The sequence below is a fragment of the Neltuma alba genome, unplaced genomic scaffold (genome assembly GCF_004799145.2).
Source record: "Neltuma alba isolate B1F8T4 unplaced genomic scaffold, ASM479914v2 tig00010877_pilon, whole genome shotgun sequence".
In the NCBI taxonomy this organism is placed as follows: Eukaryota; Viridiplantae; Streptophyta; class Magnoliopsida; order Fabales; family Fabaceae; genus Neltuma; species Neltuma alba.
Window position 1 is genome coordinate 82,306 of NW_021635668.1, and position 24,546 is coordinate 106,851.

The 24,546-nt window shown below is 34.8% G+C and overlaps 1 protein-coding gene across 4 annotated transcripts; it reads left to right on the forward strand.

Annotated features, from left to right (window-relative positions):
- Positions 1 to 297: 297 nt before the first annotated feature.
- Positions 298 to 5,297, forward strand: LOC114759684 (uncharacterized). Of its 4 annotated transcripts, XM_028948900.1 has the most exons (7): positions 298 to 376; positions 638 to 667; positions 1,391 to 1,534; positions 2,226 to 2,312; positions 2,404 to 2,493; positions 2,586 to 2,704; positions 4,980 to 5,297. In XM_028948900.1, the coding sequence occupies exons 5-7, from the start codon at positions 2,406 to 2,408 to the stop codon at positions 5,100 to 5,102; spliced, it is 330 nt and encodes a 109-aa protein (XP_028804733.1). In that variant the 5' UTR covers positions 298 to 376; positions 638 to 667; positions 1,391 to 1,534; positions 2,226 to 2,312; positions 2,404 to 2,405; the 3' UTR covers positions 5,103 to 5,297. The 4 variants fall into 4 exon arrangements, with proteins under 4 accessions (XP_028804733.1, XP_028804734.1, XP_028804730.1 ...); XM_028948901.1 differs by lacking the exon at positions 1,391 to 1,534; XM_028948898.1 differs by lacking the exon at positions 638 to 667 and having other exon boundaries at positions 304 to 376.
- The last annotated feature ends 19,249 nt before the right edge of the window (positions 5,298 to 24,546 follow it).

Here is a 24,546-nt window from a genome sequence, read left to right on the forward strand (position 1 = left end):
CGCTGTAGCCACCGCCTTTGCGATCGGCGGCCCTCGAGTGTTCGCCATAAGGATCGCTCAGAGAGAGAAAACCCTAACAAATCCTTCGCGCGTTAAAGGCAGGAATAGCCTCCCATGACTTTTAATTGTTATACATTTATATGATTATATGATTATTTGAAATAAAATGAATGAAATCCTGAATTCATGGCTAATGTCTAGTGAACATTGAGTCTGTGGAATTAAATAACGCAAACTGATTATTCCATTCTGCGACTGGGCCTATAATAAGTGTATCTAACTTCTTTATAATATTTCAGGTCTTGAAGAATTTAATTCTGGTAAGAGTAAATGTCACGAACATTTTGATGCCTACACGGAGTGTAAGAAAAAGGAGGTATTGAAATTATTTGCATCTTTACCTTTTGTCTTTATATATTGTGCATTTGAAAAACTTGGAACGGAAAATCAAGTGTTGCATTTGAGTAATGTTGCTTTATTCTGTAATGCGATGTACAAAAATAGAGCTTGTTATATCTTGGACATTAAATTATAGTTTACCATCTTCTGGTTCAACCTTGGCTAAACTGATCTCCTTTTGTTTTTTGCCTCTTGTTTTTGGGCCAACTAACTCCCTCTGGTTGAGTGTCTCATTCAGAATCCTCGTCGCTTGTCCAGCTACTGCTAGGTACCCTGTGATATTTTAAAATCCAAATGTCATAAAATATTATCACATCATTGTCAGAAAGAACAAGTATATCATTGTTTTAAAACTTTTTTCTTGATACAAAATGTTTGTTGTATATAACTTGGAGGCTTAGACATTCTAATAGTGTATGAGGCCATATTTGGATGGTTTTATTTCCCCGAATGTTGTTTAATCCCAGTAACGGCCTTACATACTATTGAACTGTTTATGGTATAAATGGTGCATGTTCAAATATACCTCATTAAAGTGAGGCAGTCATTGATCTACCAACATTTCAAAACCTTGAAGATGAATTTCACGAAGTGTATGAGGCCATATTTGGATGGTTTTATTTCCCAGAATGTTGTTTAATCCCAGTAACGGCCTTACATACTATTGAACTGTTTATGGTATAAATGGTGCATGTTCAAATACACCTTATTAAAGTGCGGTGGTCATGGATCTTCCAACACTTCAAAACCTTGAAGATGAATTTCACGAAGTAATGGTGCATATTTAAGAAGCTTCTGCTTTGTGTTATTAGTTGTAGTAATGGTGCATTTACAGCCACTCTATCACGCTGATTGTTCTGTTGAAATTGTCTTATCATTCTTGGTTGATATGTGATAGCCATAAGATCATTATTTTTGGTTTAAGGTGCTGATTTTAGGTTTTGAAAGATAGGTCCTATGATTTTAGCTTTTTAACTTCGAATGATTTTAGGTGCTGCAGGAGGATTTATAACTCAAGAATATGGTTTTATCTCGACTGCTAGACATTATTTGTTGTGAAATTATGGGTTGCTTGGTTGTGCTGATTTTCTGAATGCGCATCATTCATGCACTTCGCCATGGTTGAAACTAGAGGGTAGGATGCATTTGGTGGGCTTACATGATGTTTACATAATGGTTTGCATGCTCAAATTGTATGCATTTCATTTCATTTCATTCTTTGTTTACATATGATTCTTCTATAGTCATCAAGTTGGAAGCAATAGAATCGGGGTGCCTCTGTGAATATTTGATAATTAATTTTTCTCTGTTGAATTTTAATTTCCATGAATTCTCGTACTTTACTTCATTTTTGTGTTGCTATTAAATTTATTAATGATGCTCATTTTTCTTCTGTTGATTTGAACCACAAAAATGTTCTCTTCAGTTTAGGGCATTTGAGTTTTAATTTAATTAATCTTGGTGTGTTTAAATTCCTGTTTGCCCTACAATATTTGAACTATTGTACTTTGTAATTTTTTACAGTGAAGCATTATTTTGTGGGGAAAAATTAAGGGGATTCAAATCAGAAGATGTGCTCATGCTTCCCATTCTAATGTTAATTGAGAATTTCTAAATTTAGATAATTTTTTATGAAGTTATTATTATTATTATTATTTTTTTTTTTTTGAGTGATGCAAGTTATAGACATTACTTGTGTTAGAATTCTTCCATAGGTGGATGTAAAGAACAGGTGATAGAAAATGAGAATATTCTCTTTTAGTGATTTAAGATCTGCAATGCAGCTGTAGAATTGTAGAGTTATCTCTAAATCTCAATCTTTTCAGGTCTTTTCTCACACGGCTGAGGTGAGGCACTGATCTAATAGGTCAGTGAGTCTACTGTTTGCAGACTAACATATCGTCCAACCTGGAGTATGTGCCTTCTTCTGATACTTAACGTAGTTCACATCATTATATATATGTTTCAGTCAGTGGTTAAGGCTGCATTTTCAAATTTGCACAGTCATGTCTTCAATGGAAGAAGGTTCTGACTCTCCGCCTAAGCAGAAGTTATCCTGCGCCAAGTGCTTTGATGCTCTCTGGTTTTGCTACTGTAATGCCTAATCAAAAGAACAAAAAATATTTATTCCTTTTCATTAGGTTATGATTCTATATCTAATAAAGCTCTTGATATTTAATATGCAGCCCCAGTCCATCAAATGCAGCAATATTACAGACTTGGTGTGCTTGATAACTGTCATGAGAAATGGAGTGCTCTTGCTGACTGCTTGATGCTTAAGACTAAACGTGCTTCTGATGTTCAGGTTATATTTTCCTTTCCACCGTCTTGTCAGCAGTTCATGAGTTTACCTCCATACTGACTCTCATAATTGAGAAGAAAATGACCTTGTAAGAAATTCAAAACATAGTTCCAATGTGGTGAAATGGTATTATTCCCTTTAGAACCAAGAATGTGGCAGACCTTGGAATTAATATGCTGAAAACACAAGACATTGGGTTAAACTTGATCCTTGCTTTCTTGGACCCTTAACATATCTGGGATATGTGCACATCTCTTCTGCACCGTTTAGATTTGATATGGGTGCTGTATATTTTTTCATTTTCTTTTCCCCCTATTTGTGATGTCTTTTATTTCCTGGAAGAAAGAAGAATGTAAAATAAATATAACTTCAATTTCAGTTTTCAATAACTACCCTACAGAATTATTTGATTTTTTTAAAAAGTAGTAACATCTAAACTGATCTAATCAGAATTCAATGGTTCAGAAAAGATGTACGCTTCCCCAAAGTGCAGAGGATCTGCATTGCTTATAATTACATCTTGAAAATTAAAAATGAACTTCTTGTCAAGCACTTTCATGAACTTTTCCCTTTCACTTTACTGTCTAGTGGGTTTAATAAACCATACTTAGAGTAGATTCGCTTACTTTTGACTAATCCGATCCCCTACTCTGCTTACTCTTGAACATGCTTATTCTACTTGATTAAGGGCCAGTTTGTTAAAAATTAAAGAGAGAAGTGATTTTAGTCGAGTCCAACACTTGAGTTGCTGGAAGAATGCTAAGCTAATCCTCACGAAGCTTTTGTTGGGGGAAAAATTTTTTTTTGGCGTTTCTTTGATAAGCTATTCCAAATAGCTTATCAAAATAAGCTTTCTCTAATGCATTCCTCATATGTTTAACTTAAATTCTCCTAACAACTCCTTGTTCTCAACAACTTTCTCATGTTTAGCCTAGCTAAAATCATATTCTTTAAATCTTGAACAAATAGGCCCTAAACCTCAATGGAATTACTTACAGGTTTCAGGGAGGCTCAAAAGAGTCTAAGTTCTTATATCTATATTTTGCAAAGATATTTGATTCCCGCTCCCTGCCCCCTCCCTCCTGTGTGCTTGCTTCAGACATGCTTCATGCGAACAATATCCTGGCCCTGGCCACTTGGACCTTGTGTATAACATGGCGTAGGATATGTGCATAATTGCTCCTGTCCTTTGCCAGTGTATTATAGAGTATGGTCTATTGGCCTAAAAATAAGAGATGGACCTGAATAGCGTTTTATGTGAAGGTTGACTGATCCAGGTTCTTTCCTGTGAAATATCTCACGAGACATTGTGACAGGAGAAGAGTTAGAAATAGAACGTGAAATTCGCATGAGCGGTGGATCTCACTTGAATGTTGGATTTTGAGAGCTTGTTTGGCATGTTTAATAAAAAAGTAAAATAAAACACAGAAAAATAAAAATAAAATAAATGTACTTATAGATGGAATAGTTAGTTAAACAGATGGTCTTTAGCCCCTTTAGTTGGTAATAGATTCATGTGATCCATATAGCTGATCAATTTTAGAGGGATAAGCACTTGTATATAGAGACGGAAAATGCCACACATGCCTTGAATAAAAATATTATAAAAAATTATAGTTATCATTAGGAGTAGAATAGACATTGCATATCTTATTTTCTGTGAATTCTTGCTGTCAAGTCAAACTCGTGACATGATGGATGATCAGAGAATACTCTCACCAGCAAGCCACATGCTCATTCGACATGGACGATTGCCTGTCTTATTTTTCTATGCTTTGGAAAGGTATTCCCTTTTCCTGGGGACAAACAAACAGGGCCTTTTAGTGTGTAGGTCTCACATACTGTCTTTTACCCTCTGCACTAGATACTGTCTTAGTGTCATGTGACCCATATATATGAACTGCCATGTGGGCGTCTTGCTCATATATTCGCGTAACAATGTTTTACTGTTTATAATTAGAAAAATTGGGAATTGTCTTTCTTTCCAACTCTGTTTTGCAAATTTAATATGAAGTGGAGATCAAGTGCGGGCATGTGCCATTAAAGATGAAAATGTCATTTCTGGTTCTGCTTTTTCTTTTCCCCCGTCATTTTCTCTCTTCTAGATGATTTTTTTGGGGGGGGGGGGGGGGGAATAGTACCGTAAATGAACTAGGCCTCTTGGTTATTATTTTCTTAATCCTAAAAATAGTTGTCAACGATAATTTCCATTTGCAATATATCACGTATCAAACTTGTGTGGTTGAATCAACCTGGCATGTCAATTTATCTGTTGCAGGAAATTCTGGAAGCTCGTGAGAAGGCAAAGGCACATATCTGGTGTTTTCGGACAACAAAAGCATCTTCAGATAACTGGAAAAAACTTTATGGTCATCTAGATGAAATTGATCCTGAAGAGTGATTGCACTTTGCTGAAGAACAATTCACAAGCATTAATAATTGTTATTCTGTCATAATGAATTATCTGATCATTTTTTCCGGGAAAAATGCATTGATATCTTCTTGGTCATCATTTTTACATAATTGTATGATTTCTACAGCTTAGCATAATATGATTATTTTTTGCTTACAGAATTTCATTTCACATTATTTTTTTGATACGATTTTCATTTCGCATATTATAGTCATGCAATGTTCGACATTTTCGTGAAATGGAAAATGGGACTTGACAAGCGTTAGTATTCCCTGTTTTTTTTTTTTGGGGGGGGGGGTTAGGGGTGGCGGTAGTATTGAATTGGGCTTCAGCATGGTTAGTCACATTTTTTGTCAACATATCAAATGACTAAATGTCACAAAATACTTTTAATTTTTGGATGAAAATAGTTTTGATCCGTGTAGTTTTGGGTTTTTATTATATTTTTCGATTTTTTCAGTATTGAAATTTTAATAACAGTGACACTATTGAGTCTTATAGACATAAATAATTATATTTTATTTTAGCACATTAAATACATTTAATGTCCCTCAACAAAAAGAACAAGGATATACCACTCTGCCCTCATTATAAATTATCTGTATCACATTTTCACATATTAAAAAAATATGTTAAATTAATAATGTGTTTTGAGCTTACCCTGGTTAAAATTTTTGGATGAATTCATCTTTCATTCCTGAAACTTGATTTTATTTTAATTTTGATTCTTGAAATTTGAAATTTTTAAGATCTTGTTTAGCGGTTTATGGATCAATAAATTTAGATATTAAAATTTTTTAGTTATATTAAATGATATCAAATTTCTTTCACATGACTTATAATAATAATTGGTTGTTAATGAAATAATATTAATTACTTTATTGATATATTGATAACTTATTGATTAAAAATATGATTTTTGGCCCCCAAAACTCAATTTTCCTTATGGAAAATTAAATGAAATGTAAGAAGTTAGCAAAATTTTAACGAAAAAATAAAAGTGTTTAACTGAGCTCTTAGCGTCTTGGAGTCTTCTCTCTCTTGGGTTTCGAGCCAGTTGCGTTGCGTGAATGGAAGACACTGGCCAATGCAAGAATCTATCGGACTGACCAGTGGACGCCGATGAGGATAGCCAGAAAAAGCAGAAAAAAGTGGATGAACCTGTGTGAGCCATCTCGGATGACCAAATGGAGGATAAGACGCAGGAAGCGACCAAGGATGGTGAAGCTCAAAAGGACATAGGAGATATGGAAGAAAGGCAGCAAGAAATTCAGAGTAAGCAGCAACAACTTGAAAAAGGCAAAGCGATTTCCTATAAACAATCACTGCTGGGCTACAATGGAGTTGCTAATGGCGGTGAGTTTATGGAAATAGATGACCTGTTAGGTTTAAGGTTTTGATGATAACAAAGTGAGTAATTTGTGATTCAGCATGTTGATCGATCATCTGATCGATCAAGGTTTTATCAATAAGCTGATAGATAATAACTCTGTCTAATTAAGTAAATTCAGCAGAAACTTTGATCGATAACGTGTTAGATAATGTGTTGATCGATCATTTGATCGATCATTCTTAGTTGCACATAAAAATTTGGGATAAATTATCGATCACTTGATCAATAATCGGAAATACAAAATTAATAGGTGTTTATCGATCACATGATCAATAAACCGGTTGTCGATGAGAAGACAGATAAATGGTCATGTACTTTACTCATTCTATGTTTTGTTTTTATCACCATTTATCAATCACATTATTGATCAGCTATTTATCGATAATATGATCGAACATTGCCTCATAACTCTTCATGTAGGAATTTATTTCGGTGGCTTATCGATCACTTGATCGATAAGAGCATTATCGATCACATGATCGATAATCAACATAACTCTGTCTCATCGTGGCTCTTCGATCACCAAATCGATAATCAGATTATCGATAATCTTATCGATAACCACCTTTCATGTTTATGTTATTTTCACATAACTTAATCGATAAATTAGCTCTTTTGTTTTACAAGAAAATACCTCTTTATCAATAACATTATCAATAAACCTTTTTATCGATCATCTATTCGATCAACTTATATAGTCTGTGTTTTCACAAAATATACTTTTGTCTACTATTTATCGATAAGGTTATCCATCATCCATTTATTGATAAAGTGTTCGATAATCAGTGTTTCAAAAGTCATTTCTTTAACACTATTTATCGATAACCTGATATCAACAAGTGTTCGAACACTTGTTCGATCATGAGGCGATTTCAGTTTAAACCTCAAGTCTCGATGTTTCTCAAAATTTATCATATATTTCATTCGAACTTTTCTCAGCCTTCATAAGTGTCTTGTTTCCCTATTTAAAGAATGTCAAAATAAAAAGCAACCTTGATCTTCATTGTCTATGCATCATAGTATGATATCACTTTTTCCCTTTATCGATCACCTGATCGATAAACTAATGATCCATAACTTGATCAATAATCTTAGTTCTCTGGTTCAAAGTCTTCACTCAGAATAATCGATAACCTGATCGATCAAGTAATAATCGAACAACACTTCGATCAAGCACATTCAGTTACTACCCAGTGCATCTGACATTGATTCTAATCATAAGCTATGAATATTCGATTATCAGTTGGTCGAATCTACTCTTGATCTTATTCTACGAAGAATAAACTTATTGAATTAATATACTTTTGCAGATTACGAAGAAAATCCCAACGGCACTTCAACGGTTGTCCAAGTAGTCTGTAACCTACTTTGTCAGAAGCATTAATGGCGGAAACCGTTGCAACTGGAAAAACACACAATCGAACTTACAACAGCTAGAAGCTCTTCTGTCTAACGGTTACTAAACGACCTCAACTATAAAAGGCGCGAAGAAGCATTAATGAACAGAATTGAATACGCGAGCTACCCTCTGTTGATTTTTGCTATTGCATTCAATACTCTGTTCTTTCATAACTTCGAGCGTCAGTGATTATCACTTATTCACTCTGTAAGAGAGTTTATTTACTACTCATTAATCACGTTTGTGTGATACTCAAAGGTGCGGACTCTTGAGTGAGGCTGTAACCTTACGGGAAGTAAGGGGGGTGATTGAGAGCTTCAATTACTGTATTGATGCGCCAAGAGCCCGATCAATCTTGGAACATAGTGAAATACTCAGAGGTATTCTGAGGACTGGACGTAGGTCAAGTGGTTGAGACCGAACCAGTATAAATCTTGTGTCTTACCTTCTACGGTGAAATCATTCTTAACTCACACTCTCTGTTTTTGATAATTCTTTGTTTTAATTTCATAAATTTTTATAACTCACCCAATTCACCCCCCTTTTGGGTGAGACTGCCACTAACATGACCTTCTCAATGATGATGGAGAAATTGTATGGAAGCTGCTTGAGCCTTCTGAAGAGGTTAGGAAGCTGATGGATATTTACCCAGTAGTGCCAATCTCATAGGAAGAGTTTAATGAATGGTGCAAACCATGGAACTACACGTTGATAATTACGGTGTTGGGCCAAAGATTCAATCTATTTATGTTGAAAAGCTATATGGTCCGAATATGGGGAACAACAGAGTTTGAGTTGATCGACATTCCTAATAATTATTTTGTGGTTAGGTTCACTAATCCTGATTCGTGGAAGGTTCATTATAAAAAGGCCTTGTATGAAGGACCTTGGGTGATAGCGCAACACTGCTTGTTGGTTTAGAGATGGACGCCGTATTTTAATCCCTTCAAGAATCCTTTTAGGTGCGTTGCTACTTGGGTACGTATTTCGCATATACCTCTGCACTACTACAGTAACCATTGCATTACAAGAATGGGAGACCTCTTAGAGTGGATATGCACACCATGTCGAAAAAAACTTCATCAACAACAAAGGTGGAAAGAGGGAGATATGCTAGGATCTTTGTAGAGCTTGAGCTACAAAAACTGCTAGTTCCGAGAATCATTGCCACAAGTGAAGTCTTTAGTGTGGAATATGAAGGTTTGAATCTCATATGTTTTGAATGTGGGAGGTATGGGTACTGGTGTGGGGCTTGTTTATGGAGCAAGTGTACACAATCAAGGCAAGAGCAAAACTACAGTAACCAACCATTCCAAACTTCACCAGAAAAAGCGCTAGCAGAAAAGGTGGCAAAATAGGAGGATCCATTTGGCCCATGGATTCTCGTCTCGAGATCAACAAAATCACGAGGTTCTAGACGTGGTGGACAACCAGATGATCAGAGGAAGATGGAGGAAAATTCAAAATTTGTCAGAAAAAGGATATGGTGGTTGCTCAAACAAGATTCGAGGCACTGACTACAATGGAAGGGAAGAAATAGATAGAAGAGATCATAGCCTTAATGAGATACCCATGATGGGGCAGAAAGAAAATTGCGATGAAGCTGCTTCTGCAAAAAGACAAAACCAGATTTTAGCTTTGCTTCCCAATGGGCCAGGAAATGTAAGGATAAATGGATCAGGTAAGCCGAACAACAAAAATAAAAGGGGATACAAAATAAAAGGCAAAGAAAATGCTAAGCCCAACATTAACTTAAAAAATGGTTTGGGCAAAGAGGACATGCAAAATGGCGCAGAAACATCGAAACTAAAGGGCTAATCAGGCCATGAGGCAAATGGGACACCTAAAGGGAAGAATGAAAGAGCCCATATAGTAGTTAGTGGTCACATGGGCCAAGTAAACAAAATAATCCAAGAAATAGAAAAGAAGAGATTCCAAAATAAATCTGAAGAAGTGAATCACATAAAGGGAAATGACAATAACTCTGAAGATTCATCTCGGCCTTCAGGAACCAACTTGCAACCAGAAATGCAATTCATCAACTGCCCGAGACCACTGAAGCCAAATATACAATTCCATGGCAGTGAACTAGCACTAATTGATGAGACCGGATATGGGGTCCCAATGGAAGCATTGGAGGACGTTGAGTACATCCCAGAGATAGCGTTGGACAGATAAGTACCCTCTCTTTACTCTTCCCGTTCTCTTTAATTTTTCAATGATCATTGCTAGCTGGAATTACAGGGGAGCTGATAGCCGGACCTTCCCTATCTTGATTAAAGATATAGCTAGAAAGCATGGTATAGATATTTTATGTCTTTCAGATCCACGCATTAGCAGAGATAGAGCGGATAGGGTAATTAGGAATTTCGGTTTTAGTAACTGGATTTGAGTAGAAGCTACAGGTTTCACTGGGGGTATTTGGGTATTTTGGAACAATAATGATTATATGATTGAACACATATCTTCTAGTACTCAATTTCTCCATTGCAAAATACTTTTTAAGTCGTTAAACCTTGTCTAGTTTGCCACTTTTGTTTATGCAGAAACACAGACTCGTAAGAGAACTCACCTGTGGCAAGCTTTGAATGTTATTGCAAATTGTACAAGAGATGCTTGGATCATTGTTGGTGATTTCAATGCATACTGAAACCCCAACAACAAAGAAGGAGGTGCAGAACTAAACAGTGCTTCTATGAATGATTTCAACGATTGCATTAATGAAACCGAACTGCTGGAGATTAATGACCCGCATGATTATTTTACTTGGGAAAGAGACGGCATTCAAGAAAAAATAGATTGGGTGTTCTGCAATCTGGAATGGGAAAATACTTTTAACAACACTTTCGTTCTTCATGATCTTAAATACAAATCTGACCATAAAGTGTTGGTTATCTCCTGTTTAAATCGATCTACACTTAGTCCAACTAAGAAGAGATTCCATTACCAAGCTGCGTGGACTTTAGAAGAGGATTTCCAGCAAGTGATAGAAAAAGCTTGGCAGGGCAAGGATTGGTGTCAGGGTGTGAGAATATTTTAGAAAGAAGCTGATTGGTGGAATAATGAGAAAATTAGAAGCATTCCAAAAAAGAAGAAAGAGATCCTTAGAAGACTTGAAGGCATTAAAAGGAAGAAAAAGCAACATAATAATCATGGTCTCAACAGACTTGAAAAGAAATTGTGGGCTGATTATAATAGATTACTTTTCCGAGAAGAACTTATTTGGTTCCAAAAAATCAAGATGTAAGTGGCTGCAATGGGGAGATAGAAACACCAAATATTTTCATACTTCAACGATTATAAGATAGAGAAAATAGAAAATTGAAGCCTTACAGGATGACGAAGGGACTTGGGTGAGAAATCAGGAGAATCTTAAGCAGATGGCAAGCGAGTTCTACAGGAATCTCTACACAAAGGAGACAGGGATGCACCAGGGAATACAACTGACAGGAGAATCTTAAGCAGATGGCAAGCGAGTTCTACAGGAATCTCTACTGCACCAGGGAATACAACTACTAGAATAATTTCCCACTCTTTCAACAAGTCAGTTGGAGGACCTTCACAGAGATGTAGACAACATTAAAATCAGAAATGCAGCTTTTTCATTGGGAGCCTTTAAAGCCCTCAGACCAAATGCCATGTAGGCATATTTTTTCCAAACCCAATGGAGCAAAATTGGTGACAAGGTGTGTGAGTTGGTTAAGGTCATATTTCAGGATCCTTCTTTAATAAATAACATCAACCACACAAACATTGTCCTTATCCCGAAAGTAGAGCAAGCAAGGTCTTTGAAGGAAATGAGACCTATATCCTTGTGTAATGTTAGTTTCAAAATAATTACTAAGCTTATTGCACTGAGATTCCAGCCTTTGATGAAAGATCTAGTAGGGCCACAACAATACAGTTTCATTGAAGGGAGATCTAGCAATGATAACATCATAATCGCACAGGAAGCTATCCATCTCATGCGATCTAAACTAGGGCGAAAGGGATATGTGGCTGTGAAAGTTAATATGGAAAAGGCCTACGACCGACTAGATTGGGATTTTCTGGAAGACACCTTGAAAAGAGTAGGAGTTAGAGGTAGCTTGCTAAGGGTGATTATGGCCCAAGGAACAAAAAACCGGACCGGAAACTAAACCGGTCTAGGCAGTGGGTCAAAGGTCACTGGCCGGACCGGGGTCGGACCGGTCATATTAAAATAATAAAATTTAATTCACAACATTAAAATAGAACAAAATTCACAAATAATAATCACAAAAAAAAGCTACCAAAGAAGTTTAAATGTTTAATTATACCAAATGAAGATTAATAAAATACATATCTTAAAATTCATTTTTTTATCTTTTATATTTTTATCATAATATCAAATTTAAAATTTTTTTGAATTAATTCAATTCAGACTTTTTTTTGGTACAATTCAATTCAAACTTGATACAACAATTTACCAAGACGTTGAAGTAGATGGAAATTGCAGTTAATCACCAAATATGCAATTCAGCAGTTGCGTGAGTTTTACTGTGGAAACAAGGCAGCAGATGTTCACCCACAAGCCGAACATTCACTGGGTTCTATCTTTTATAATTTTATCATGATACAGCTCAACACATGGACCGAAGGTGAAGCTTCCGTGAACAGTGAAGGCAAAACAAAACATCCTTCAACCATAATGCCAGTGAACTGCGACTTGCCGTGCAACTTGCGATGTGAGCTGTGACTGCGACAGGGAAGCACGATACCAGTGAACGGCGAAGGCGAAGCATGACATCTGTCAGTGAATGGCCGAACTAGGAGGTCCGCAATCAGCAAAGGTATGGATTCCAAAGGAGGGAAAGGCTGGAATCTAGGAGGAGCAAGGTGATTCTGCAATTTAGGGGGAGGCGATTTTCAGATCTGGGAAGATGAGAAGATCGAAGATGAAGCTGGACGAGACTTGAGAGTGAGGGCCGAAGGAGATTTTGGTTGAGAATTTTTTTTTTTAAATAGAACGGCGTCGTTTTTAAGCTAGCTCAGTCAAAAAAAATTAAACCGGGTAACCGGTGGTTACCGGTTCAGCACCGGTTTTGACTAGTTCAACAGATTTTTCACCTGTTCAACTGAGGATTGGTTTTTTAGGTGAACCAGACCGGACTGGTGACTGGTTCATCAGTTTTTCGATTGAACCGGCCAGTCCGGTCCCTTTTTTTCTCCTTGTTATGGCCTGTCTTAGTACCGTTTCCATGCGCGTTCTATGGAATGGTGAAGCAAGACAGTATTTCTCCCCATCTAGAGGGGTAAGACAGGGTGATCTATTGAGTCCTTACTTGTTCGTTCTTTGAATGGAGAGACTTGGACATCTAATACAAACGAAATGTCAAGCCAGAAGATAGAGACCTATTCGGTTCACCACGGATAGACCCTCTATCTCACATCTTTTTTTTGCTGATGATCTTCTCCTATTCACTGAGGCCTCAATAGAACAAATGAATGATATCAAACAGGTAATGAGCAAATTTTGTGCTGCTTTAGGACATAATATAAACTTGAATAAATCTAAGCCTTCTTCTCAAGAAATGTCAACTTCAATAGAGCGATGACCTTGAGCCAACACTTGGGCATTGATATCACCTCGGACCTTGGAAAATACCTGGGAGTGCCTTTGATTCACAAACGAGTGACCAAGGAAACCTTCAAACATATAACCAAGAAAGTGAAAGCCCGACTCGCCTCTTGGAAAGGTAAGTTGCTTAGCATGGCAGGAAGGACAGTCCTTATCAAAGCTGTTATTTCAGCCCTCCCTTCCTACCAAATGTAATCCACCCTCCTACCTAAGGGCATCCTCTAGGAAATTGAGAAAATCAGCAGAAACTTCTTGTGGTGTCAAGATGCAAATGCTAAGAAGATCCATCTCATGGCTTGGGAAAAAATATTGAGAAACAAGAAACAAGGTGGGCTAGGCATCAAAAGCCTTGTACATCAAAACAAAGCCTTCATGATGAAACTGTGTTGGGGATTAATTAACAAGCTAGATACCCTATGGGTTTAATGTCTACGAGCGAGATATGAGTGTGGGGACAACCCTATGCCTATAGTGGAAAAAAGGAGATTTAACTCACTGACTTGGCAAGAAATCATAGAGGTATGGGAAAATTTCTTGCAAGGTCTAAGAAAGAAGGTGAATAATGGGCAAGACATAAATTTTTGGCTAGACCATTAGACACCCCTAGAGACACCCTTTATTCAATATGCCTCAAGCAACCTATAGAGAATCAACCTTGAAGACAGGGTGTCGAAGTTTATCCTAGTAGATGGTAGGATGGACATCGATTCCTGGCATGAATACTTTCCTTCCTAGATGGTAAACATACTAATGAAAATGAGACCTCCAAACAAAGGTAGAGCGGACTCTTACATCTGGAAAAACACCGCTGATGGTCAATTCACGTTGAAAGCTGCTTATCCTTTTCTGACCAACTTAGAAGTGAACGTTAAGAATCTGGTCTGGATCAAAATATGGCATTGGCAAGTGCCTAAGAGGATAAAATTTTTCATGTGGCAAGTTTCTCATTAGAGACTTATGATTAACTTGCTAAGAGCTAAAAGAGGGATTTCAAAAAACACAATATGCCCTTTAGGGTATAGAGTGAAGAGAGTATTCTTCACACTTTGAGAGACTGCAAGAGAGCAAGAAAGGTATGGGAAATGTTTCTTAAACCTAACCAACTGCAAACTTTTCCTTGGTCAGAGCACTCAAGTACACAATGGCAAGCCCCTCCACCGGGAGTGGTTAGAATCGATGTGGATGCATCTGTTCGTGATAATCAGCAGGCGGCATGTGGTGGACTAGTTCGAGATGAGAAAGGAAAATGGATCATGGGATTCTAAAACACCTCGGGACATATCCACCCACGATAGCAGAAATCCTAGCTATTAAAATTGGACTAGAAGTCTGTAGAGAGTTGAAGATGGCACATGTTCAGCTTTTCTCCAATTCGTTGGAAGCGATAAACATCTTGATGAGAGGTAGTAACGTACAACATCCGTTTGGTGCTGAGATTGAGGCCACCCGACAGCTCCTATATGAGAACTGGGATGTATCAATCCAACATGCAGTGAGAGAGACCATAGACTGCGCCGATTGCTTGGCTAAGGCAGCACATGAAGACGACGGCCATACTATTCTCTTACCAGACATTCCTCCATATTGTAGGGATAGAGTTTTACAGGATCAATGATATGTTGTAGTGGGGTCGACTGATCACATGTAACATCATTGTCTTGACTCTTTCAAGCTAACGCTTGCCAATACTACTCAAAAAAAAAAAAACAAAAAGTTTTTCCCAAAAAAGAAAGTTCAAAAGTTGATTGTGCGTGGAACAGTTACGTGAATCTCATCCTACATAATATTAATTCTATTCCTTAATATAAGAGTTAATTGAAGGTTGAATTTAATTCTAAATATAAAATCTCAATTTATTTTATCTCACATTTTTCTTAAAGTATCCCTATTGATTGTAGGGGTTTTTTACTAAGGGATAATTCAAATCATCTAATACGTATGATTAAAGAGGATAGTTTAGAAAAACTAACATATATTTGTAACAAATAACTAATTTAGCTAATTTTCTTAATACTTCTAAATTAGTTATTTAGCTTTTATATTAAGTATTAAAGATAGTATATCTTAAATATGTTTCAAATGTTGCTTGTGTCAATTACATGCAAAAGTACCCATGATGAGCGAACATACTTTATCATGAGATCAAGGTACATGTAATTCGGATATAAATATTTATTTGTAAATATTTGCTGATATTTTTTAAAAGAAAAATCACAAAAAAAACCCATGAATTAGAAAAATAGCGAAATGCACACCTAAATAAACTAAATTACTTTGGGAGATTGGATCTTAAATTGCAATTATGAAATGAAGCCTAAAAAACTAAAATGCCCTTTCCTTCTCTTTCTTCTATCACCCTATCTCATTCTCTTTTCTTCTTCTCTTCCTTCCCTCTCCTTCTCTTTGTCCTTCTCTTCCTCTCCCTCCCAGAACCAATCATCCAATCGCATATGCATTTATCAATAGGATTGAGGTTGTGACTGTATCCACAGATTTTTATTACAAAAAAGCTGGTAACCCATTGTTGACACTAGTTGGCAAGAGTAATCAGATTCAAGTTGATAGCAACGGTGCTTTGGAGATGTTATACAGAATCAATGGTAGAGAGGATGAGATTCCAGTTGCCCAAGACAATACTGGTATGCTTCACAATTGGTATGGCGTCATCTTGATGGGTTACAATATGAGTCGCTGGGTTATATGGTGGAAGGGAATAAGATGTGAAACTGATGATAGAAGATGTTAGTTAGAAGAGGTTATGGTTCGTTTGAGGTACAATTGTCACTGAATCCTGTAAAAACTGGTTAATATTAAAGCACCTCTGATTTTTTGTTATTTGGCTTACCATTGCTGTAATTTTGCTTCGTAGTATTGTAATTGCAAACTTGTTACTATGATAGCAGTTGGAAATGTTGGTCCTTTATTTATGGGCATAACAATATTAACATTTTGTATTTATCAGTTCTAAATGGTAACAATGCATATCTATTTGATATTCCAAAGTTAATGAGAAACTCATTCACAAACTTGTAATTTCGCCTACCAAACTTGTTATTTGGTTCACTACTCTTGTCATTTGGCTTACCATTCTTGTCATTTGGCAGTGAAATATAGAAATAATGACAACTTTTCATGAAACTTGATTTCATGAGAAACTCAATTGTAGAATTGCTATTTCGCTTACCATTATTGTCATTTGGCTAACTGCTTTTGTCATTTGATAGTAAAATGTGAAAATAATGACAACTTTCCATGAAAAATATTTCATCACAAACCTAATCATAGCCTTGTAATTTCATTTACCAAACTTGTTATTTGGCTTACCACTCTTGTCATTTGGTAGTAAAATGTGAAAATAATAGTAATTTTACATGAAACTTAATTTCATCAGAAATCCAGTCACAAGCTTATAATTCCGCTTACTAAGCTTGTAATTTCATTATTTGAAAGACAAAATCGTAAATTGGGATTATGACATCATGAGAAAAGGACCAAAATTTCATTCTATTTCTCATATCTCTTTGTTCCAAAATCCTAACCCTAAAACCTCGATTTCCTCTTTGTTATCATCTCTGGCTCACAATGAGCTTGCAAGCTATGGCTTCCTTGTAAGCCTTTTACCTTTCACCTTTCACCTTTCACCTCAGTTTTTACATTACTTTGTCAACCAGACCTCTGATGACTTTTCCATTGAATACTGTCTTGATACTTTTCTCCAATCAATTCCAGTTTTCATCATTGACCTAAACCCCTTATAGCTTTTGCGCCCATCCTATACAAACAAAAACACATATATATAAAACAAAAGTTGCGACTAGGATTATTGTTTGGCTCAGCATCTCTTCCATGCTTAACTTATTAAATGTTTCACGATGTCTAGTGCAAAATCCCCCCTTTTTTTAGTTTGCTAAATTTATTTGAATAAACTTTTTATTTATAACTAATTCTATTGAAGATAGTACCTAAATTCTCTAAACTTTCAGTAAATCTTCTGATCCCTCACTAATATTATGTAGAACCTATTAGTCGTAACACCTGTAAATAACTAGTTAATTCAAGTCATGTTCTACAGAAATTGTCCTTAAAAGCTATTCTGTAACTACAGGCAAAGCAAGATGCGACACTCCTCAGGATTATATAAATTCTTCCTATAAGAACAGGGTGAATAGAATAACAAAAGATAGAACAACTAAGCAAGGTAGAACACTAGAGAAGGGAAGAGAGAGTTGCCCGAAGGCTCAGAGCTTGGTGTGTGTTCTGAACTTCTTATGCCCTTTTTATAAGCCTTATATCACAATAAAGCATTGGGCATTTAAGCATAATTAAATATTGGTTACAAAATCATTATCTCGCTTAATGAACATTTAAAATCATTAAAAGAAGTATAATGGTGATTAAAATGACATATTAATTAGATGAATATTTCTTATAAAAGTGCCCAATATCGTGTTTGACTCTCGCATAAAGGGTGAGGGGAAATTGCCTAATTTGCCTCCGGTGCCCCATTGTGCTGTGAGCTCATTCCTCCTCTTGGCCCATTTAGTAGTCTAAGACCACTTAGTATTTGGACCCCAACAATCCCATATAATGTAAGACTCTTCCTTTTATATGCCCACACACAATATTTATAACAATCCCCCATGTGTGTCAAAGAGAGTACTATTAGCTGAGTTACACATATGGATATAACCATTCTATCTAATGGTCTTTTGGGTTATGAATTAGACCTAGACTAATAACACTTAGCACACAGAGATGTTAGTGGTTTTATGGACTATGAATTCACACCTCTTAGGCATATACTGGAGGCATATTATAACCCTACATTTTTGTTGTTAACAGCATTTTGGCGTGTTAAGGTGGCTATCCACATGCATAGTGCATAATAAATCCTCTAGAGATTTTACCACGATCTCATAGGAGTGACCCCACTCTACCTTCATAGAGGTGATCTCATGAAATGTTCCTAAAATGAGTACACCATCCCATAGGATTATGAAATTATTGAGAGCTTCACTCAGCCTCGCCAAAATGCATTCTAGCCCTTTCTCATGCCATAAGAAGGGACTAGTATTTGATTTAGTGTTAGCAAAACTGACAAGCGATTTGTTCTTACTATTGAACCTTCTTTATGAGATTACCAATCACAAAGATTGGGTTGTCATCATTGTCAATTTCAAGTTGGCTTTAGTCCTATTTCCCTTTACCAATTTGTTTCTTCTTGAGCATTTTGTTAATGGATCTGATAGGTCATCGGCATTGAGTATCAGTTTTACACCAAAATACTTGTTAAGAAGTTTTCAACAACTTAGTTCAACAAGTAGATTTTTTTCATATAAATTGAAATTTAGTTAACATCCATGTATCTTAATACAGTGAGAATTCGCAACATTTGATACCACAACATTTATGTTATCCCTCAAATATTTCATTTCTCTCATAAAATTTTATATTTAAATATATGCTCAACTTTACAACAAAGGTTATATCACAGGGATTAATGCAATAAATTCTCAAAAATTTCTGCATATATAGATTGAGCTATAAAACCACCTCAAAGTATTGTAAGGAATATTCACAGATTGATTCTCTAAACCAACTTCTAGAAACACTTCTCAAGATGATGTATTATCACTATTCTTTTATGATTTCAACACTTAAAAACACATTTGTCTCACACATACTCATGCATATTTATACCTAGATAAATATTTATCCACAAATATGATATTATTAAAGCACATATTTTTACACTAGAATGATTTAATTTTCAAACCACACAAAAATTTGATAATTCACAACATTTGCTCTCCGCAACAAATATCAAAGCCTCCACTTGAATATATAATTTTTTAAAACACACATATTGTGATTCATAAAATAAGGCTAACACAATTTTTAGTAAATTAAAACATTTTTTCCCTTTCCATATTATTTATAAGGTACTCTCACATTTTAGGTACCCCATACTTTCAAATATTTCATTTTTATAGGAAAATTATTTCCATACCTCATCAATAATTAAATTGGAATCTCACCTCCTATAATCTTCTCTCATTCTAATTAAATTAGAATTTCCCTAAATACTACTCTTTTCACAGTGTTATACTATAAAATTTTATGAACTTATCTCAATACCCGTAAAGTTCTCAAAACTATCAGCCCATTAAAAACTATATAACTTGTTATAGTACTTTGTGTATTGTATTCAATAAATAAATAGCCCTAAAAATTCCATGAACAACATTCGTATTCTCAGAAAGAATTAAATTCACCAAAAACAATAACTTAATATTTAGTAATATTTGGCAACCAATTACACAGCTAAACAATTATTATCTTCATCAATTCAGTGCTCACCAATTTCTCATTAAAATTTCACAGTGAAGTAATAAAATAAAATTCCTTAAACAATTTATGAAATGTCATCTAGCCATGTACAAGAAACACAAAGCAAAGTAACACCAAAACAGTAATATATCAAAAATTTGCAGTGCAAATATCCATCTATTATATCAATGAAAATCAAGCCTCATAACCTAGACAGGTTCAAAGTCGAATGGCTCATACACATATAACGCTACATGATAATCACAATTTTTTTTCTCAACAAACAATTTAATATATTTAAGATTTAAAAGCTTGTAAATCAAAGTAAATAACTCCTCCCACATGACAAATATTAATTGGCATTGTCATTGATAGAGCACTTTCAAGAAAGCACCCAAAGGATATTATCATTGGCACATTTAAGAAAATAATTTAAGGTGAGACAACATTAATAAGGTAACAACAAGAAGTTACTGGTTATTAAAATAAATTATTATATCAATTAACCACAACATCAAAACCTTCAGCAAAAAGAATTAGACCCAACAATGGATGAAGGTAAATTACTGATTTAAATTATGCAATAATATACAGATAAACACCCCTTTTAATAATGTACAAATATTTAGTTCTAATAATATGCAGTGCTCAAAAGAATATTCCACACAATTTTCATGTAAAAGATTTTAAATATCATTAAAAGGCAATGACAAACAATCAAATTAAAAGGCAGATGAAATATAATGGATATTTAAAATGCATAAAATCCAATGAAGTGGCATTTGTATAATGGGATAAAACTATTTTCATAAAACCCAACGTATGAAACCGATAGCCACTTCTTTTACTTACAATTGAATTATTATGTTTTACTAAAACCACTACACATAAAATTTCCTTTTCCTTGTTAGAGGAATAAAAGGGTTATCTGGTGATTATCACAATCAACATTAATTGCCATTCAGCTAGGTTTAACCTTACCTTATTGAAACTATGCTAGTGGTTTATAAAAGTTAGAGCACAAGAAACAATCACAAAGTTAGACACACCTAATTGATATGACCAATAGCAGTAGTTAGACCTAGCTTAAAAGAGAGAGCAAATGATGCAAATCTCCTTTTAACAATCCCACATAACAGCTCTCTTCTACCATTATAATGTTGTTTATGTCAGAAATTATTGTCTAAAATGTAGTGTGTATCTGAAGTCTTATGTGATTCCAATAAAAAGGGCAAACTTGGCACCAGACCCTCATCACCATGGCTCACGCACACTCTAAAACTCAATTTCATCATAAAAATCATTGGACTCATTGCCTCAACACACAATTTCATCAAGTCTACATCTACCACCAATTTGGATCACCATATTACATGATCGTGCCTGAGCATATGAGTTATAACTCAATCCTTAATCATCCCTGGCCTCTACAATTACTAGAGGTTTATTCCTTGTCATTTTAATTCTACCATAGAGAAGAGACGCGGCTTATTTTAGCCAATTTCTCTATTGTGAAGTCTAAAAAATGTTTTGAAAAAGAGGCATAAATAAACATGTGAGATTAACTTAATATTCCTGTTATGCAAGAGAAAATAGAAATAGAATTAAAATAGGACAAAGCTTATATGCCTCCCTGTCTGATAAATCTATAATCAATGAATGCCAAAGCAATTGATGTTACAGTAGCTCTTAAGATTGTTGGCAATAGCACCTAAATTCTCTAAAATTTCAATGGATCTTTCGATGCCTCACTAATACTATGTAGAACCTGCTAGCAATAACACCTACAAATAACTAGTTCATCTAAGTTGCGTCCTATGGATACTATCCTTAAGAGCTATTCCGTAACTACCAACAAAGCAAGATGCGGCATTCTCCAAGATCAAACATATTCTTCTTGTAAGAACAGGGTAATGAGCAAAACAACAAAAGATAGAAGAACTTAGCAAGGTAGAACACTAGAGGAGGGAAAAGAGAGTTGCTCAAAAGCTTAAAGCTTGGTGTCCCTTCTAAACTTCAATTTTATACCCTTTTTATAAGCCACAGACCACAATGAAGCATTGGACATTTAAGCATAATTAAATGTTGGTTACAAAATCATTACCTCACTTAAAATCATTAAAGTCATTAGTTACAAACATTAAAAAAGCATAATGGTGATTAAAACGATATATTAATTAGACAGATATTTCTCATAAAAGTACCCAGTATTGTGTTTGATTCTCGCACAAGGGGTAAGGAGAAATTACCAGATTTGCCTCTGGTGGCCCATTGTGCTGTGAGCTCATTCCTCCTCTTAGCTCATTTAGTAGCCTAAGACTGCTTATTATTTAGGCCCCTAAAATCCCATGTAATGTGGGATTCTTCTTTTGATATACCTATGCACAATATTTATAACAGATTCAATAAATATTTGTATTGAAAAAATAGTTTTTGTCATGGCCATATTGGTTTTTTGTTATTGGACATAATAATGTTGTTATTTCTAATATAAGTGTTGTTATTTGCAAGGAACAAAGAACCGGACCAGATACTAAACTGGTTGAGATAGTAGTTTAATAGTCAGTTGGTCAGATCGGGGTGAACTTAAGGTCAAACTGTTCATAGTAAAGTAATATAATTTAACTAAAAATAACAAAATATAGCAACATTAACAATTACTAATAACAAAATATAAAAAGATATAACAATAGTTTGATTGTAATAATAACAAAGTATAGCAACATTGAGAAGTCTTTATGATTCATCAATAACTAAAATTAATAATTATTGATACCAAAATTATCATTAAAATTCATTCGAATCTATAATGATTAAGATATTAAGAGCTAAGTGAGGAAAAATAAGATCAATAGCAACATAATGATCTAAACGGGTTCAGCACTAATTCATATCGGTCTTTACCGATTTTCACTAGTTCACCCCCGATTTGATGGGTTCGATACCAATTCAACTTCTGCCTAGTTTAACAACCAAACTAGACTAGACTACTAGCTAGTTCACTGGTTTTTTGGTTGAATCGGCCATTTTGCTTTCTTTTTTTCCCTTGGTTATTAATACTATGTTCATACGACAATATGAAAATCAGATGGTGTTTTGACAATATTGGTATTTTGTTAATAGTCATAACAATATTGTTACTTTCTATTTAACAGTGGTTAATGGTTATATATTAGTGACAATATTGATGTGTAACTTTTTCCTTCGTTCAAAAAAAGTGTTTTTAATGTCTATTTTATACTTGTAATTTTACATTTAGAACTTATTATTCTCAGGTGAATTGTGAAAATAATGTCATTTTTAGTATTAAAAAATATTATTGGTATTCTCAATTTCAAACATGTGATTTTACAATAAAGACTTGTTATTCCCAAGTCAATTGTGGAAACAATGTCATTTTTTGTATTAAAAAGCAAAATCGATAATCTCCGTTTGTATTGTTGAACACCCAAGAGGAGTTGATTTGGGTATAATTTAAAATGAAAAACATTTTTATTAGACAGTAAAAATCATAGGAAACTCTAATTATAAAAACAATGAACAACAAAAGCTTAAACAAAGTTGTAAAAATGATTTGCTAGAAATATAAAGAGATAAGGGATGAGAAAATGTAAATAGTAATTTCTCCTAGTTCAGTCTCTCCATAGATCTATGTCCAATCCCTAGAACACCTCTGAGATTTTAATCTACTATATTCTTCAAGTTTAACATGGGTACTTCAGGACCACTACGGATCCCTCAAGTTTCACTGCTACTTGAAAACCTTTCAATTACATCAACAACTGAAGCAACACCTCTACACCAGAGGCAATTCTTTACCCTTACAACATATAAGATTTACAATCATCTTCTCTCATAGAAGGGATAGATCACTTAAGCACATCTAGAAATTCTATTCTCACTCACAATTAAATGTGCATAATTTTTGAAGTATAGGAAGGCAGTATCGACTTGGACCTCTGAATATGTTGGATTTAGACTATCAACATCTTGGCTTTATACTCTCTAGCTCCAGCACTTCTTCTGTTCTGAATCTAGATGATGTTGGGCATTTGACTGATGAGCTTTTGTTTTTCTTGTTGAGCTTTTTCTCTTTCCCGTTGTGCTTTTCTTCTTTCCATTGAAAATATCACTGTTAGAATTTTAATGCTCTTGAATGTTGTATACCCATTAGGCTTCAATCTTCATCTAATTTCCTACCAAATATGTTATTAGATGTTCTAATACACTTTTAATGATGTTTGACACATATAAGAGAAGTTCTGACTTGATTTCAAGCTCATAAGAATATTCCACAATAATGACGTTGAGCTTTTGAAGCCTTAACTCTAATCTGACTTGGATAGGATTAGAGTCAATTTGACTTACAACATATCTTCAGTGGAGTCAACCAAAGAATATATATCATGAAAAGATTAGTTTGACTTGATTAGAGCCAAATTTGACTTGTAATATATAGTCTGTTTGGTGAATCAAGTTTTCTTTTAGAATAGAGGGAGTCCGTATAATTAAAAAAATCAAAGAAAAGTTAGAATATTTTACTCAACTAAATATGATATTTTACAAAACTAATATACATGTTATAAATATATATAAATTAATTATTTAATTCTTAATATTTTAGTATTCCAAACTTTTTATTGTCTGGAGGAGATGGAAAGGAAATTTTGAGAGATTAATATCTCCACGTGGTTAATTAATGCCCACAACT